At 40.1% G+C, this 17934-nt stretch overlaps 1 protein-coding gene across 1 annotated transcript in view; it reads left to right on the top strand.

Moving 5' to 3' along the window:
• Nucleotides 1–17934, top strand: part of ambra1b (autophagy/beclin-1 regulator 1b) — a 31377-nt gene that overhangs the window by 2377 nt on the left and 11066 nt on the right. Inside the window, exons 2-8 of the mRNA XM_008298131.1 lie at nt 6003–6208; nt 8207–8265; nt 11559–11742; nt 12786–12958; nt 13607–13673; nt 14350–15875; nt 16851–16937. Of these exons, the coding sequence (XP_008296353.1) occupies nt 6077–6208; nt 8207–8265; nt 11559–11742; nt 12786–12958; nt 13607–13673; nt 14350–15875; nt 16851–16937 (2228 nt within the window). The 5' untranslated portion in view covers nt 6003–6076. The remainder of the gene's footprint in view (nt 1–6002; nt 6209–8206; nt 8266–11558; nt 11743–12785; nt 12959–13606; nt 13674–14349; nt 15876–16850; nt 16938–17934) is intronic.

Here is a 17934-nt window from a genome sequence, read left to right on the forward strand (position 1 = left end):
AGACGCTAGAACTGGAGAAGTGATTTATCTCATCTAAAAAAACTACAGGCTATTTTTTGACCAAAAGGATAACTGTTTGAGATTTAATAGATGTTTGTGCCTTGGACAAACAGTGTCTTCCTCAGGCAGGATGTAAAGTCGAGCTGCAACAATTATTTGGTCAATCTATTTTTGAGGTGTTTTCTGTTATATGTGAGAAAAGGATTTTTGTTTTCAGACTTGTGAAGCTGCCACTTTGATTCTGGGCGATGAGGATTGATCATTTTAGCTATTAGATGGCTGTATCTGTTGTCTGACAGTTGTTCAGTTACACAAATCTAATAATCAACTCATTATCAAGTGTGGTAAAAAAAACAAAAACCATGAAGTCTGACATTTGAGAAACTGGAGCGAGGAAATATTTGACTGAATGAAACAATTATTTGTTTATCTAAATAATTTGTGATTAATTTTCAAATTTGCTAATTAAATAATTGACTAATTGTTGCAACTCTGCAGTTGTACAACTTGATAATTCAAGAGCTTTCATATTTTTTTCTGTTTTATGGATAGTAAAATGATCATATTTGGCTTTTGGACTGTTGGTCTGCCCCTATTTAATTCTTGTGCAACACAAAAGATGTCGGCACCCGTTTATGGGATTTTAGAAGCTGGAATTTTGGCTGCAGCTAATGATTATTTTAATTGTCTTTTTAATCTGCAGTTTATTGTCTGTATTGTTGATCAGTGTTTCTCAAAGCTCAGAATTACATCCCTAAATGTCTTGTTTTGTCCACAGCCCAAAGATTTTCCATTTAATTCAAGAAGCTTTTTTTTTCAGACATTTTTTAGTCAAAATAGCAATTAATTTGGTGGCTGACGACTAATAACTGTTTTCGTTGCGGCTGTAGCTGGAGCCATTTGACATTTATGTGCAAGCAAAGAGTAAAATTTTAATTTGATGAGCAAAATATTTGTCGAGTCATTTTCTGTCTATCAGCTAATCGATAAATTGACTAAATGCTGCTGCTTGTTAGTTTTACAGACAGTGAAGTCAACATGTTTGGTGATTTGCATGAAAAACGACTTGAATATCTAAAAAATTGGTTATTTTTTTACTAATTAATTAAAAAATAGATTCTGTTCTAGTTGACTTAAATGATTCAGACCAAGAATGTCCTCTTCAGATATTATGCAAAGTAGAGCTGCAGCAGTTAATTAATCAGTTAAGATGAAATGAAACCACAGATTTTCAGCGGGTTTCTGTTGTATGTGGCAGTAAAGTGAAAGTCGTCTGACGTCTGGAAATTATTCTGACAAACTGTGATGGATAATTTTAGCTATTGTTTGAGATCTTACAGAAATTACTCAGTTAATTAAAAGCTAATAATCAGGTTACTATCAAGTTTGGCAAAGATATGAAAAGCTGGAAACAGGAAATATTTGACTTTTTTGCTTAGAAATGGTAAATAAAAGGATTATTTAATTATAGAAATAATTGTGTGTGTCCACTAATTGACTATTTTTAACTCTACAGGTCAACAGTTTCATAATTCAAAAGATTTTCAGCTTCTTTTTTTGTTTGTTTTGCTGATAGTAAAATTAATATGTTTGGTGTAAATTGGTGGTCTAAAGATGCCTCTTAGGGCTCTGCAATATTATCATGGATAATTTTAGCTTTTTTTCTGAGCTCTCGCTGCAGTTATTCAGTTAATGAAAGCCAGTAATCATCAGATTAATAGACGTGGGAGTCACTGGCAGCTGCAAACTGCTGTTGAATTCTCGTTAAGGCGCCAGTGTTTTTGCCCCGCAGTGTATTTATCCCTGTGAAAAGTTGATTGAACTCCACATTCACTCTGTTCCAAAATATTCCAAACATTCACAGTGGGAAGCGAGCGGAGCTGTGAGCAGGTGGGATCAAGGGCAGCCTGATGAAAGCTGCCGAGACGCTGCACCTTGTTAGCCGGTGCTCAGCCTCGATTTGTTCCCCGCCAGTCTGCACATCCAAACCCGTGTTTTTCAGCTTCTTCTCTAACCTTTAGACCGCTGCTGTCGCCGTGATGTTGAAATTAAATGACTTGGCAAACTCTAAAAGCGGTGCGAGTTGTGCTGTGTCATGGAGGTGCAGTGTAATTTAACGTGCTCTCTGTGGGCCTTTCTGCCTCCAGCTGATCTCAGCTGAAGCTCGCTACATGTGGTTTTAAATAGAAACTCGGAGTCAAACTCAAGATTCAGCTCAGGTTTGAGTGTTGGTAGCAACTGCCTCACATGCGGGGTTTGCAGGGTAGTTTCTGCAGAGGATGTTGAAGCTACAGGGGTTGAAAATGAACCAACATTGACTTTTAATAATCGCTGTTTATGTTTATGTTAAATTTTCTGGGTCTGTCTTTTCAGTAAAATTAATATTTTGGTTTGATACTACAGGGCATTTGATGTAGTTCTGGGGTGATATAATGGGCATCTTTAGCTTTTTTCAGATTTGTACATCAAGAAATCAATCACCAGATTAATCCAGGACAGAAACGGTAAAATAACTGCAAAACAAATGAACATTTAATTGTTCAGCTATAAAGCAAAATACATAAATTATCAAAATTAGATTGCAGCAACTATTATTTTTTATATTCAGTTAAATTTCAACGATTATTTGATTAGCTGTCAACTATGAAATTAATCGGTTTGAGTAAGTTTTTAAAAAGAAAAAGTCTAAATTCTCACATAACAGCTTTTTAAATGTGAATATCTTCTGGTTTCTTTTCTTGTGATGTGCACAAGAGACATTTGGAAAAAAACACAACTGATTCATAGAGTTGCAACGATTAATTGATTATTTATCTACTCATAAATGAATCGCCAGCTATTTTGACAACTGATTCGACTAATTCGACTTCTTAAACGTGAATGTTTTCTGGTTTGTTTCCTCTTCTCTGACAGTAAACTGAATTTCTTTGTGTTCTGGACAAAATGTGACACTTGATGAAATCATCTTTGGGTTTGAGAAACACGAATCAACATTTTTTAAGTTAAATTTAGTCTTATTTAAATTTTCTTTGGTTAGAATAACAGGAAAGACCAGAGAGTAGCGCAACATGAGATATAACAAGACAGGAAAGAACAAGAACCACAGTGAAGCAAAACAGCTGTAAAGGGAAGGAAAAGGACCACAAAGACGCACGCCATGATGACGGACATTCAGATAGAGATGCAAAACAACTACAAGGACATGAAAACAAGATGCAAAATGGCCATAAAGTGGCACAAAATGAAGAAAACAGCCGCACGTGATGAAGAGACTCCAGAGATGTAAAATAAAATGCAAAAGAAATTTACAAAAACATGTAAAATGACTAGAAAGGGATTCAAAATGAGATCGAATATGACAGGAAAGAAAAACAAGTGACGCAAAACAACTACAAAAACAACTACAAAGTGAAGCTAAATGACCACAAAGACACTAAAGCTACAATGGTTTATCGATCAGTTGTCAATTATTATATTAGTAGCCAACTTTTTTTAATATTTGAATATATTTTTTTTTTCAAGAAGCATAATCTAAATTCTCAGATTTCAGCTTTTAAACCATGAATATTTTCTGGTTTTGTACCTTCTCTTTAAAGGTAAACTGAACATCTTTTGATTGTGGACAAAACAAGACATTTGTCATCTTTGGTTTTGAGAAGTTTTTATTGTTAAACCCGATAACAAATTGATTAATCCAGAAAATGTTAAAATAACCCATGGTTGCAGCCCTCGTCTCAATAAATCTAACAAAAAAAATCTATTTATTAATCATTAGGTCTTTCCAACATGAAGTCAGCATTTATACAATACGAAGCTGGAGCCGCTGAATGTTTGGCACTGATCTAAATGATTCATCGATTATAAAATCACTTTCTGATTGAGTTTGCCGTTTGTGGGGTTCCAGATCTGATGTTCTGGGATTTCTGGCAGCCGCTCTGAGAACATTATCCAGCTCTGCGAGGAGAAGCTGTAAACAGCCCAAACCTGCCTGGGCGGCCGCGAAAAGTCAGCTGTTGGTGCAGGTTTGAAAGCAGCACTGAGTGTAATTACTGCTGTGTGTGCAGTGGCTCACGGGATGTTTTCAACACCTGCAGCTGGTTAACGCCGTCACGTGATTGGCTCGTTTCTGTTTTCGTTGTTTCCATCATTAACTCCACTAACAACTGTGTGCAGTCCAAACATTTTGGGTCTCTTTAATCCGTGTGGTTTTTCAGGGTTGTGGAAGTTTTTTGGCGCCCACCAAAGATGTTTTAGCCAACGCTGAATTTATAAGAACTGAGAGTAAGCCAGTTTTCTTAACAGGGGTGTCATTTAATTAAACCGTGTAGACATTTTTGTTGATTAAATGGTAAAAAATTTCAGCCAAATACAGGAACACAGACTCATTGTCTTTACTGTTCATGGACCAATCACAGCAAAGTGCAATTCTGATCTGAGCCGGAATAAACGCTGAGCTTTAGGTTGTTTGATGCAAGTTTTCAGTGCTTGTCAGTCTCAACAGGGGTCCTATGTGCACTGTGAAACCAGTCCACTGACAGAAAACAGCCAGTGTCCCAAGTTAAGGACCAAATTCTCCCCATGTGTTGATGCCCAACTAAAAACCAGTTGTGGTGTAGTACAGAAAATTCAACAGTTGATTTCACACTTTCTAAACTACCCCAAGAATCTTTTTTTTTTTCCCTCCATTTTGTAAGTTTGTAGAAGTATGTCGGACAACATACATGTTCTGCAACCTTCTTTATTACCTTTGGCAGAACAGGGAGGTTGCTTTTCCCATTAATGTGGATATTTGCTCATTGTAACAGATAATTAATGAGATCACTTAGAGTTCTTACCAATATAAAAGTGTATTTATTATTATTTTTTAATTACACAAGTATCCAAATTATACAATCTGACCAGGATTGGGACCAATCTCAGCCCTACCTTTTGTTTAATTACACTGTCACACAGGTGTCAGATAGCAACAGTGCAAAAAGGGCATGAAGCGTCACAGAAGTCTCTGTCATGGTGCCGGTTGATAACTATGAAGTGCCTGTAGTTTGAGTGACCATCTATAATACATTTTCTGACATGCATGTTGAGAATATCGGGTTGTTACTGTCTTTTGGAGCTTGTGGAGTACACGCTACTCTTTTCACACTACGTTTCAGACCGTTTCCTCCCGGAGCTTTACAACAAGGTTCATGACCACCTACGTAACATTAAGGAAGCTTGGGTGCTGACATTCTTTCTTAATGCATTGCAAAACTGCTTGTCAAGGAATTATGTTGGATTCATTTTATTATCTATAATGTACTTTAAGTGAATGTTATATAGGAAAATGGCGTTGGATTGGGACTCAGTATTGGCACTAAATACGACATACTTCGTATCGAGAGCTAAAAAACTTGATCGAGGCATCTTTCGATTTTTACTGTGAATTAAACTGTTGCTTCATGTGGCTGATCAGCATTCAGTTTTCTCTAATGGAGGTCACAGGAGTTGGATTTCCAGAAACACCGGCGTGCAGCGCTGCACTGATCACACTGTGAAGCTGTTATTTCCTTCATATTTAATTCTTGCGGCTTGTTTCTTGCTCTACGGTGTGTGGTGGCTCTTTCTCTAACGTCTCTGCATGTCTGAACAACGCAGTGAGATACGTTTCTACATCCAAAGTGCCACTTTAGGGTTTTGAGGCGGCATTGTTCCAGTTGTGAAGTCGAGGTCTCTCAGAAGAATGATTGATGACTGTTTTAAATATTTTTATAATTAATTTCTTGGCTTCAGTTTAAGCTCTGAACAGACATGACGCAAGTTGTGCTCCTTCACACCTCTTTGTCCTCCCTCAGTGATTTCACCACATATTACAGCATGTGTCATTAACTACATTTCTTTCTTTCTAACTGTATCTATTTTTGGCGAAGTTTGTGTTGTGGGCTCATGGAGCAGATTGGCCTGACACTGCGGCCAACTTCCTCTCGTGTGCAGTCACACTGAACAACTGCTGTGCTGTCTCTCAGCCTAGACTCTGCATGGCGACGGACTGGCAGCAGTGGGAGTGAGCAGCCAATCAGCCGAGGCCACTTCTAGCAACATGGCGTCCCGTCAGAGGAACTCGGTCCGGATCCTGTCCAGCCGGGAGCGAGGCTCCCAGACGTTCGGCTCGCAGCGACTCCTGCAGCTGCTGGTGGAGGAGAAAGTCCGCTGGATGAAATGGCAGAGTCAGGTACGTCTGCAACCGGGAAGATCTGCAGGATTCAGAAAGTCTTACAGGTTTTAATTTCACCTGTATTTAATCAGTTAAGTCCAACTGAGGCTAGCAAACTTTTTTTCAAGGAAGGCCTGGAAACAGAACAGCATCTAAAGAGAAGCAGTTTCGCTTTAAGAGCAACTTGCAGAAGGAAGGAGAAACTACATTTTAGAAAAAACTCAATCTGTACATGCACCACAGTAACATTTTGGCATTTTTGTAACTGAGCATCAAAAACACAGCTTGATCGTGACGTCACAAAAGTCTAAACAACCAAGAAAGTTTCAGTTTGAGATTGAGACATGTGGATCCAAACAGTAGTTTGCCACTAAAGAGGTTCAACATGGATATCTGTACACAAACGACGACCACGAGTTTGTTGTTGTGGTCCTTATCAGCACTGACTGCTCAAATGATGATTTACAAAAAGTAGCAAGTGCTAAAATGAGCTAAAAACAAACATACAGTTAAGAGAATAATCTACCGTGGAGTTTACAGTCCTGTTGAATTCAGTTTAGGATGCTAAGCTGTGTAATTTCCTTCTGCAAACAATATCAAGTGTCTGCAGCAGCAATCCAAATACAAAAATATGTCCAGTGACCTGCGATTATGATTTTAGGATGACTTCTACAAATATATATATACATGGGTCAAGTGAAACATAGCGAGAGGTGGCTAGCTAAGGCAAAAAAAAAGATTTCAATGTTGAATCTTAAATGACTTTTCTAATCGGTTGTTATTGGCTTCATGTGATTTTAAACTCCCTGGAAGATCCCCAGGGCTGTTTTTCAAACCTCTGACCTGATGTGAAATGGACTTCAAATTAATTAGATTTTAACTAGTTTATGTTTTCTTTCATTTTCTGCTGCTTATCCACGTCTTGTTTATTGATTAGTTGACAGGGTCCCGGCTCCGGATGGACCTCTGGCGCAGTGAGAAATCGAAATAGAAAGCCTTAATTGTCATTATTTTGTGCAAAAAATACAAGCAAATTAGGAGCGTGACTCCTGAACGGTGAATTAAGGCACGCACACAAAAAGCAACCTTAAAAACACAAAAAAATAAGTCTGACTGTTACAGAAATCTCTGCATATTTCTGTTATTTCTGACCGTTTGATCTACAAAAAATGTCTAGTAAATAAAAATCCAATCTGGAAAACTGGTCACAAAGTAAGATTACTACTTTTGTTCTCAATTATTATCATTTTGATGATTTTCCTTTGGTGCTGGCTGAAACCTTATCGGTGACACCAATAATTCCTACATGCAGAAAAACTCTGGGTTAATCAAATTATTGGGAGCAACTGGTATTAGCTCAGACAATTCTTTTTGTTATTGATCATTAGCTTGACTACTTTCTTGAAATGCAGATTACAACTTGGCTTATGTCACAAATGTCTGTTCAGGCTTGTTTATTATCTCGCCAGCTAAAGATAAACTTTATTGATCCCTCACTGGGGAAATTCACACATTACAGCAGCCTGATAAGGATGAAGTGTGATAACAGACCAATCAAAAACCCAATAAAGATAAAACCACTAAAGATAATACAGGTTGTTTACATTGTGCGCGACTTTCACACGTTACAGATATAACTACAGTGTGACTGTGGTGTGTAGAACCCAAGTCGGACTCTTAACCAACTCCGTCCTCCTTGTCGAGTCTGTCCTCGCGGCACCAACACTGCTCTTATTGTGTTCGCATCCCTGAAGTCTGGGTCAGACTCTATTCAAATGCTGCCCACTGAGGCCTTTTCAGAATAAACGTCCAGCCTCTGTGTCGTCTCGGGAAGAAGCTGCCGGGCAGAAATAAGACAAACACATCAGCTGCAACCCAGTTCTGTCTGTCTGACATTTATTTTCATGCACTTTATAGTGGGGTTTATTTATTTACTTTTTTGCTAAAACATTAATTAATGTCATGTGTTGAATCCAGTGAACTGAGCCTAAATCTGTTGGTTTGTGTCTCCTACAGAAAGTGGAGCTGCCGGACAGCCCTCGCTCAACGTTCCTGCTGGCGTTCAGCCCCGACAGGTGAGAAATCCACCCACACTCAGGTCCTGTCCACATACCAGTCTTTGACTTTCAGCCTGTCAACCCTGCAGCCTGGTATAACGGGATCCGGTATATGGCGACTTTCTGTTACATTCATTTTGATTGTCTGTCAGTGGGAATCCCCGTATGAGAACAAGCGATTCAGTCATGAAATGAATAATAATAACAATAATAATTGTTGCAAAACTACGCTGCAAATTGGGCCGATACATTGTTTGCGAGGGTACATAACGGGAAAATATTTCACAACAACCGCCGATAAAGTTTCACGACCTTTGTCTTCGCTGCTAACGCTGCTATTCGCTCGCGTATTTGCCGCTACCCGTTAGCAGCATTCGCTAAGACTCCCCGGGTCGATGATGATCACGACAACAGCTTATTCGTCTTATTACTATTGTTGTTTTCGGTCTAGAACAGGTGCTCAGTACATTTCACTTTCATGCTGTGTCTAATTGTGTTTGTGACAAATAAAGGTCTTGAATCTTGAATCAGCAAAACGCAAAGGTGGCAATTTGGGATATAGCCCATGTTATGCATCATGTTTGTGATAGGGTTTAAACTTCTGTGTGTGGTGGTCACACATCTGATGGTATCTGGTGGTCATGCTCCATCAAATGTTTTAAATCTCCTACAGAGTGAATATTAAAACTGGAGCTCGACTTGAGCAACATAGATCTAATGTCAGTCGCATTATGTTTCCCCTAAATCATGGTTTGTCATTTAAGCCGCAGCTTGTTCTGCTTGTTGCAACATTTTGTCTTCACAAAACAGAAAACTGAGCTTTTTAAAAACTCCTTGGAGCTTTAGTTAAAAGCAACTGGGTTTCTGTTTTTAGATTTTGAAAATGTTTCACCTCCATCCAAGAGGCTTGTTCAGTTCTGAGCTGAGGAGGTGACAGGTGAGACATCTTCAGGGGAAGTCGAGTTTCTTTTTACCAAAGCTCATAGGATTACCATTGGCCTACATGTCTGAGCATCTACACGGACATGTTGGAAAACTCTACACTGTTACACGGTTTTGTTTCATATGAGGGGATCTGGTGCAATGTTGGCCAAAGTAGTGCCAGTTCTCACCCTGCTAACAGGTTTACACGTTTACTCATACATGTACCGTTACTCATCCACTCCAATGAGGAACAGAAGCATGAGAATCAGTCCACGTATGAGTCCTCTCCTTCCTCCTTGCTCAGTTTGTAACCTACTAGACCCCGTCTAAGCTTGTTTTCAGGCTTCTAAAACTGACCAACCTGGCTTTAGGTGAGGCTTTTATCACCGCCTGTTGGTTTGGCTCTTGATAGTGCTTCAGTTTTTTTGCATTATTATGAGGAGATTTATTTTGAGAGCAAAAGAGGAAAAGCCCTGTTTAAAAAATAAATAAATAAAACAAATTGCTGTGTATGTGCAAACTAAGGCCTGGAAAGAAGAGAATGTTTAGCTGAAGGCCACAGATGGTATATAGAGATGGATCCATGTCAGCTCTCCGGGAGCGAAGGGAGCTGCCAACCGGAGTCGAACACAGAACCACTCTGGGGAAAAGTAATGAAATGTAGCTCCTAGTAGAGCCGCACGGTTATTTAAATTATTGAGATCATTATTGTTAATCACCATTGTCCACTGATTTTTGGGACGAAATATTTTTATTGTACTTTTATATTAAATAAATGAAGCACTGCTTTCATTTCCAAATTGTTTCAGCTCCATTCCTGCTGATATACGAACCTTACATGAAATTAAGACTAACAGTCGTCTTCACCTAAATTCAGAGCATGTCATAGAGGTTAAATATAAATGAAATTGTACCCCAAACTCCTCACAAGTTAAACATCTGCTTAAAGATGGACACTACAATGACCTATCAGAGGAAATAAGGCTGCAGAAAAAGTATTTTTGTTTAAATAACTTCTTAAACCCCATTTTTATAGACTTCTACTTGTGTGATGTTGTCTCTTTTACTTTCTTTTGCTCTGTGCTATGGCATTTTTGGTGGTTTTGTTATATTATTGGTATCAAATTGTGTTTATTTCATTTATTTATATATATATTGAAATACTGTTTTGTGTCTTTTATCCTGTTTAACTCCAGTTTGTCAGTTTCTGCTTCTCAGGTCTTTTTTTTTTCTTTTCTGTTTGGCCTGACAGACTTTCCCCTTGCCCCTTCTATCAATGCATTCTGTAAAATAGGTCTTAAAAAGATGATATATAAATACAGTTATTGTTGTTATTGTTATGAATATTACTACAATTTACCGATATTCCCTGAACACCTCGCATAAATCTGTAGATGCTGCTCGTTGGTTTTGCATGGAGAAGCTTCTAGTCTCCACCTCAGTGCAGCAGCTCAGACAGCTGTGAGACCAAAAAAATGTTTAAATACAGTTAAATAAGGCGTTCTAATGTCGGATTTACCTAAACTGAAGCATTTTAAACATCAATATTGCAGTCGATTATGTTCATTTAATAGTGGAAAGCCAAAATTGTAGCCAATATTCAATTCATTTAGCAGCCTTATTAGCTAAACAGCTAATGTGCAGGAAAAAAAGCCCACAAAACAACATGGTGGCACCCATTTCTATCGTATTATGGCGTCACTTTTGTGCAAACTGCTAATGTTGGGCATCTTTGAACACAGTCGGTGATCCAGACAGAAAAACTAAAAGCTCCTCATGCAGGCCGAGTGTTTACACAGAGCCGGAAGAAAACCACATCTGTTGTTATTTATAACAAGTTATTTATAGCATCAGGTCTGTTTACTGCCACCGCTTCCTTGTTTTGGAGAGAGAACCTGATTTGTTTCTTTATCAGCCCCAAGCAGCATCCAAACTCAGTAAGTCTCCGTCAGCACCGCGCTGGAGGGAGTGACAGCGATGTTTTTGTCCATCTGTTCATCCTTTTTATGAAACAAGTGGGGCATTTAGTTTCACAGAGTCTGGACCTGAAATCTGAGTTTTGGAATTATCCCCAAAGCTCCCTATAAAAAAAAAAAAAAGCAACACAAGTTTTTTATAGCCACAAGAAAAAAAAAAAAGCTATGAGAAGATGCTCCATTATCACCAGTTTGCTTGGTAGATAATGGGACTTTTAGAGAATCCCCTGGACTTTAATCAACATTTCTTTTATTTATAGTGCTTTCTTTATCGCCAACCCCATCTGTTCCTCGTCCATACGTGTACACACTAAAGACAAAAGGAATAAGCAATAAATTATCATGTTATTTTCAACACTCTCTGTATGGTTGTTGATTAGCCGTAATGTGAACTCTTTTTGCCTCCCGTAGGACCCTCATGGCTTCCACACACGTCAACCACAACATTTACATAACGGAGGTGAAGACTGGAAAGTGCCTACATTCCCTAGTGGGCCACCGTAGAACCCCCTGGTGTGTGACCTTTCACCCCACTATCCCCGGCCTGGTGGCCTCCGGGTGCCTTGATGGCGAAGTCCGCATCTGGGACCTGCATGTGAGTACCGCTACCTCCAGATAACATTAGTGAAACGTCAGAAAATATGAATAATGATGCCTGACAGAGAGTAATAAAATGTTTTTAAAAATATGAATGCATGTCTGAAAAATCTGAATAAAATATCTGAAAAAAATATTGATAAATGTCAGAGAAATATGAATAAATATTTGAAAAATATTTATGTAATGTGTAAAAAATATTCATAGAAATATCTGACAAATATAATAATAAAATGTTTGGGTAAAAGCTATAACATTTATGAAAAATATGGCTAAAATTTAAGAAAATACAAATACAGTGTCTGGAAAAAAATTAAGTAAAATGATAAAATAAATAAATAAAATATCTGAAAAATACGAGTCAGGAACATATTCATGAAATGTCTGGCAATTAACAATAAAATTTTTTGAAAAACATTGTTGAAATACCTGAAAAATATTAAGAAAATATGAGGAAAAAAAATACAATGTCTGGAAAAAATGAATTAAAAATATAAATAAAATATCTGAACACCACCAATAATAATGTTCATATAATGTCGAAAAAACATTCAAAGAATGTTTGAAATATAAAATATTCAAAAAAAATATTCATGAAATGTCTCACAAATACTAAATATCAGTAAAATTTCTGAAAAATCGAAATAAAATATCGACAAATATCTGACAAATGATCAAATCTTGATTAAAATCTCTAAACAACGTAACCACTTGATCCAGACAACAAAGGTTCTGATTCACAGCTCTGAGCTTAATGAGATTCAGATATTGATCTGCTGAATGAATCGCTGCAGTGAGTCTTTGTTGCATTAAACGGTGCTGCAATGAGCTGCTCGTTTCTCCAGAGTCTTTACTTCATTTAACTACAGAAACTAAGCTCACTGGTAGACGTTACAGAGTGATGCATCTTAACTCTCAAACAATCTTTGGCCAAGAGAAACTAAAAATCTGTTTTTAAAGAGTTTCACTGGCTTTTTTCAACGTAGAGTAATTAATTATGATTGGTTTGACGTTAAAGAGTGTTGTGTGTTTTTTCTGCAGGGTGGTAGTGAGAGTTGGTTCACGGAGAGCAACGTTGCCATTGCCTCCCTGGCCTTCCACCCGACTGCTCAGCTCCTCCTCATCGCCACCAACAACGAGCTCCACTTCTGGGACTGGAGCCGACCGGAGCCCTTCGCCGTGGTCAAGACGGGCAGCGACACGGAGAGAGTCCGGTGGGTCCAACTGAGCTGCTCTGACCGGGTTTCCCACCGCGGGAGCTTTGAAGAGTCGCCTAGTGACGTTTAGAGAGATGTTCATGACTCTGCACTGTGTTTTGTTTTTATCGTTGGGTCCGATTTTACCCATTTTGACATCTGACAGCAGTAAAAACACCCTAAACATCTTTTAGCCTCAAATGTGATGACTTTTCCTAAAGTGAACCAAAATACACAAAAAAATTGTATTTTAAATGTTGTACTTTTGTACAGATGCTTCAAATTTTTGTACATTGAGGCTGTTTGGGGTCAAATTTGACCACTGAGATGGGTTTTAGATCTACCAATGTGGGTCAAATCAAGGAAGATGGTGGTTTTAGGGAATCTAGAAACTGTGAAACTGTATAGGCCATGTTTTTATTGATGTTTATTAATGTGACATAGGCTATTTAGACATTCTATATAGATCTGTAGTTTAAAATGTGGTACAGACGCTTGTATGAGGGAATTCTTCATAACATATGAGCACTATGTAAAGGTTAAAGACATCACTGTTGCTTTCTTAAGATACAGTCCAGTCTTCTTCTATTTTGACGCAGCCTTTGTAGCGACATAAACACTTGTTTTAATTAACAGAACCTTGATTTTTCCTTGCTTTCTTCACAGGTTGGTGAGGTTTGACCCTCTGGGCCACAACCTGCTCACAGCGATCGTGAATCCGTCCAATCAGCAGGTGAGATCTTTTTATGTGTTTTTTTTCGCGGTGAAGTTGTTTGGATCGTTTCAAAGTTTGTCCTGCTGCAGCTTAATCAGATGCTGGTGCGTCAGTGATTCTCATGGCAGCAGGCACATTTTGTCCATCCTGTTCTCGTAAAGGCGAGATCTCCTGAACGCCTGCAGGGAATTTCTTTAAATTTGGCACAACTGTTCACTTGTATTCAATAATGAGCAGTTTAGATTTTGGTTGTAAAAACATCACTGCGACCTCATAAAACAAGCCACAACTCAAGAATTCTAATTTTGACCAAATTGAACAGAAAAGTCAGTATGAAACGATAAAGTGATGACATTTTATAGAGTAGAAGAACGAGCTGAACAGCAGTGTTGTTGTACGCTCACCTTTAAAAACTCGCAGCTGCAAACAAGTTCTTTTTGCTGGTAGTTTCTGCCCAACAAAAATTAGGATAAAGGTTAAAAATATTGGATCACAGATGAAATGACTTTTTTGAAAAATATGACATTAAGATGGACCACTTTTAAAACATCAGCAAACCCTTTCAAATCACAAATCACAATACACTCGACAAACTTTGGCCCATTGGATAGTTCTTGTAGATTAGTTCTGGGGGCAGCTTGAGTATCTAAAGGTCATGTGAACTGATACCCAGCCTGCCTCTGCTGTCTTTCAGAACGAGGAGGACTCGGAGGTTCCGATGGACAGTGTGGAGATGCCTCACTTCCGTCAGCGCTCTTTCCTGCCTTCCCAGCCGGTTCGCCGCACACCCATCCTTCACAACTTCCTCCACATCTTGTCGTCTCGCTCCCCGGGCGCTCAGGCAGGAGGCGAGCAGCAGCGGCCTCTCGGGGAAAATGGAAGCAATATTGGAGAATCTCCCAGCATGCCTCTGGCCCAGTACCCCAGCTCTGAGCGCGGGCCTCCCTTCCCAGGCTGCACCCAGCACCTGGGCATGGTCTGCCTCTGCAGCCGCTGCTCCGTCAGTCGAAACCCCTCCCTGGCAGCCGACGGTTCCTCTGTGACTCCGTCTGACCCGCGGGTGTCGTCCGACGCTCCCCCGCCTCCCCCAGCCTCCACCTTCTCTTCGGCCCGTACGGAGCCCAGGCAGCCGTCGGAGCGACCCTCGGCCTTTACCTCAGTCTACTACAGTGCCGGCGCTTCTCTTAACCCCACCGCACCGAGCGGCCTCGAGCCGCTCTCCACATCCAGGCCCGGACCTGACTGGACTCGCAACCTGCTAACCATGAGGGAGGGTGGAGTCAGTCCAGGCATGCTGCCTCCCAGAACCTCCTCCTCTTCCTCCATCAGCCTTCTTTCAGTGCTCCGTCAGCAGGACGGATCCTCTCACTCCCCTGTCTACACCTCTGCCACTGAAGGTCGAGGTTTCCCCCAACAAGGAGAGCCCGGGGCTCGAGACGCTGCCGGTACCAGCAGCGGCCATCACCCGTTCTGGGACGGCTCTCGCAGCAACACGGCCTCCTTCCGCAACGTGCTGCAGTGCAACCTGAGCCGCTACTTCATGGAGTTTGACCGCATGCAGGACCTGGAGCCGCCGTTGGGGGGCACCATGGACCAGAGCCACGAGCAGAACCAAGAGCTGCTGAATAATAACATGGACCCAGACAGAGCTGGGCCGTCCTCATCTTCCTCCACCTCCTCCCCCACCATCATCCACTACCAGCCTCCTCTCCCGCCTCCCCCTTCGTCCCACAGCCTGGAGAACAATGTTCCTCCCCCGGCCTCCCGAGGCCATCTGAACCGCTGCCGGGCCTGCCACAACCTGCTGACCTTCAACCACGACTCTCAGCGCTGGGAGCGCACCAACCAGGCCTCCTCCACCTCTGCCTCCCCCCTGGAGCCCTCCTCTTCCTCCTCCGCCTTCCCTTCTTCTTCTTCTCCTTGGCAGCCTGAAGAGGGCAGGAGGACACTAGAAGCCCAAACACAGGAGAGGAGGGCTCCTCCGGAGGGCAGCGAGCAGCCGCCTCCCCCTGGAGGTGGAGGAGCAGGACCAGTGGCCTTCCCCATCGCCCCGTCCTCCAGCCAGCCTGGAGAGCAGACAGTGGGCTTGGTGTACAACCAGGACACAGCGCAGTGGGAGAGGGTGTACCGGCAGGCTGCTGCCGGCCGATCGGCAGAGCCACCGGAGGCCTTAAGCCAAGAAATGCCTGTTGACCCCCCAGATGAGGACTCCCTGAGGAGGTACAGTCTCTTTATTTTTCAATGAGGGCTGCAACTAACAATTATTAATAATTTTCTGGATTAACTGATTAGTTGTTTGGTCTGTGACATGTCAAAAATGTTGAAAAATGGTGATCAGTGTTTCCCAGAGCCCAAAACGCCAAATGTCTTTTCTTCACAACACAAAGAAATTCGTTTTACTGTCAAAGACGAGAAAAGAAACCAAAAAATATTCACATTTAGGAAAACTTGCTCCAATCAGTAATCAGAATAGTTGATGATTACTTTAATTATTTGACTAATTGATTAATTGTTAAAGCTTTCGTGTCTTTGTGACCATTTAGCTTCACTTTGTGGTTGTTTTGCAGCTATTTGCACTCGTTTTCTTTCCGGTCGTGTCTTGTATCTCATTTTACATCAATTTCTGGTCATTTCGCGTCTCATTTCATGTGTCTTTCTAGTTGTTTATTTTTTATTTTTTTGTTCTAGATCTCTGTAGTTACTTCATCACGTCGTGGCTGTTTTCTGACTGTGGTTGTTTTATGTCACTCTTTGGGCATCGTGTGTCTTGTTAGCACGTCTTTGTAGTTGTTTTGCATCGTCATAGTTACTCTGAATCTCGTTGTCATTTTGTGTGATCGTTCAGCTTCCCTTTGTGTCTTTGTGACTGTTTTTCTTTTCTGTTGTATTATATCTCATTTTGTGTCACTCTCTCATGTGTGCTGTTATTCAAACTGGAAAAAAAAAACTTAAGGAAAGCTAAATAATACGCCCTATTTTAAATATTAACTCAGTAATATATCAGTGAAGGCTACATTAGACATTTATATTTAGCTTTAGTGTAGTTTTGGGGAAGGGCCGATGCCTCTCTTTCTCACTTTGTCAACTGTTAAGGCCCTTTTTATGTCTCAGGTAAGCTGAATATTAACATTTATCGCTCTGATGTTATCCAGTAACTGTGTGGTCGTAACACCGAGCCCTTGTTCTTTTATACAGGCGACTGCTGGAATCATCTCTGTTATCGTTGTCTCGTTACGACATGTCAGGATCAAGAGACCACCCCATTTACCCCGACCCAGCTAGGTACGCTTCATTCACCCTGATCCAGGGGTTTAGGTGTAAACTCTTACTTAAGGAGGATTTTATCGAAAACCTTGTTAACCTTCTGAACCTCAACCGGCAGTTTCTGGGCGTAAACATTTTCCTCACTATGAACTAATTTTTTTTTAAAATCATAATATAAAGTCCTGCACCGCTATGGAAAAAGCACAGCCATGGCTAGAAGTAGAGAGAACCCAGAAATGTCTTCTGTGCCATACATTAGATTCATAATACCATGAATCATACAAAAAGAAAAAAACAAAGATGAATTTCTTCCATCATTTGTTTTAGAAAATTGAAAAAAAAAAACAAAAGCAATCGATAATCAACGTGTACAACATTTTTCCAAGGTGTTAACATTGCTGGAAAAAGAAAATAGACTCTATTGATTTTTAACAGTTTTAATTTGTGTCCGTACTCGTCTCCCACACTGCCTGCAGCTCAACTGAAAACAGGATTTTTGCTCTGTAACTGTGGTTGCAGCTGAGTCAGTCATGGCTCTTCAGTTGTGGAACTAATTATAACCCTAAACCACAGACACTGATTTATTAAGTTATATTAACGCACAGCCTTTTAAACTGGATTATTATTATCTTTTGCACATCTGCTGTTTTGTTTTGTTTTTTTTACACCACATTCTGTTTAGTCTTGCACGTTAATAAGGAATTACTTTACACATTCCTGCACACACTAAGTGCTTCTGTTACTTTCCTATTGCTTCTTTTCTTGTTTTTGATTGACTTGCAATGCATGCTGGTAAACATCTTCTTATCTAAAAAGTATTCTACTTTCCAGTGTTGCACTAAGTCAAGATTCCTCAAAAAACTAATTGTGACATCTGGTGCAAAGTCTTTTTTTTTTTTTTTAAATAAATAAAAAAAGGGGATTTTGATCTTAACTATAACTTAGATTTGTTTTTGTTTTTTCTCCTGATGTCACTGGAAGCCACACGATTAGTTCAAGGACTGTCTGAAAGTTG

Source organism: Stegastes partitus, unplaced genomic scaffold, assembly GCF_000690725.1.
Source record: "Stegastes partitus isolate 25-593 unplaced genomic scaffold, Stegastes_partitus-1.0.2 Scaffold1285, whole genome shotgun sequence".
Taxonomy (NCBI): Eukaryota; Metazoa; Chordata; class Actinopteri; family Pomacentridae; genus Stegastes; species Stegastes partitus.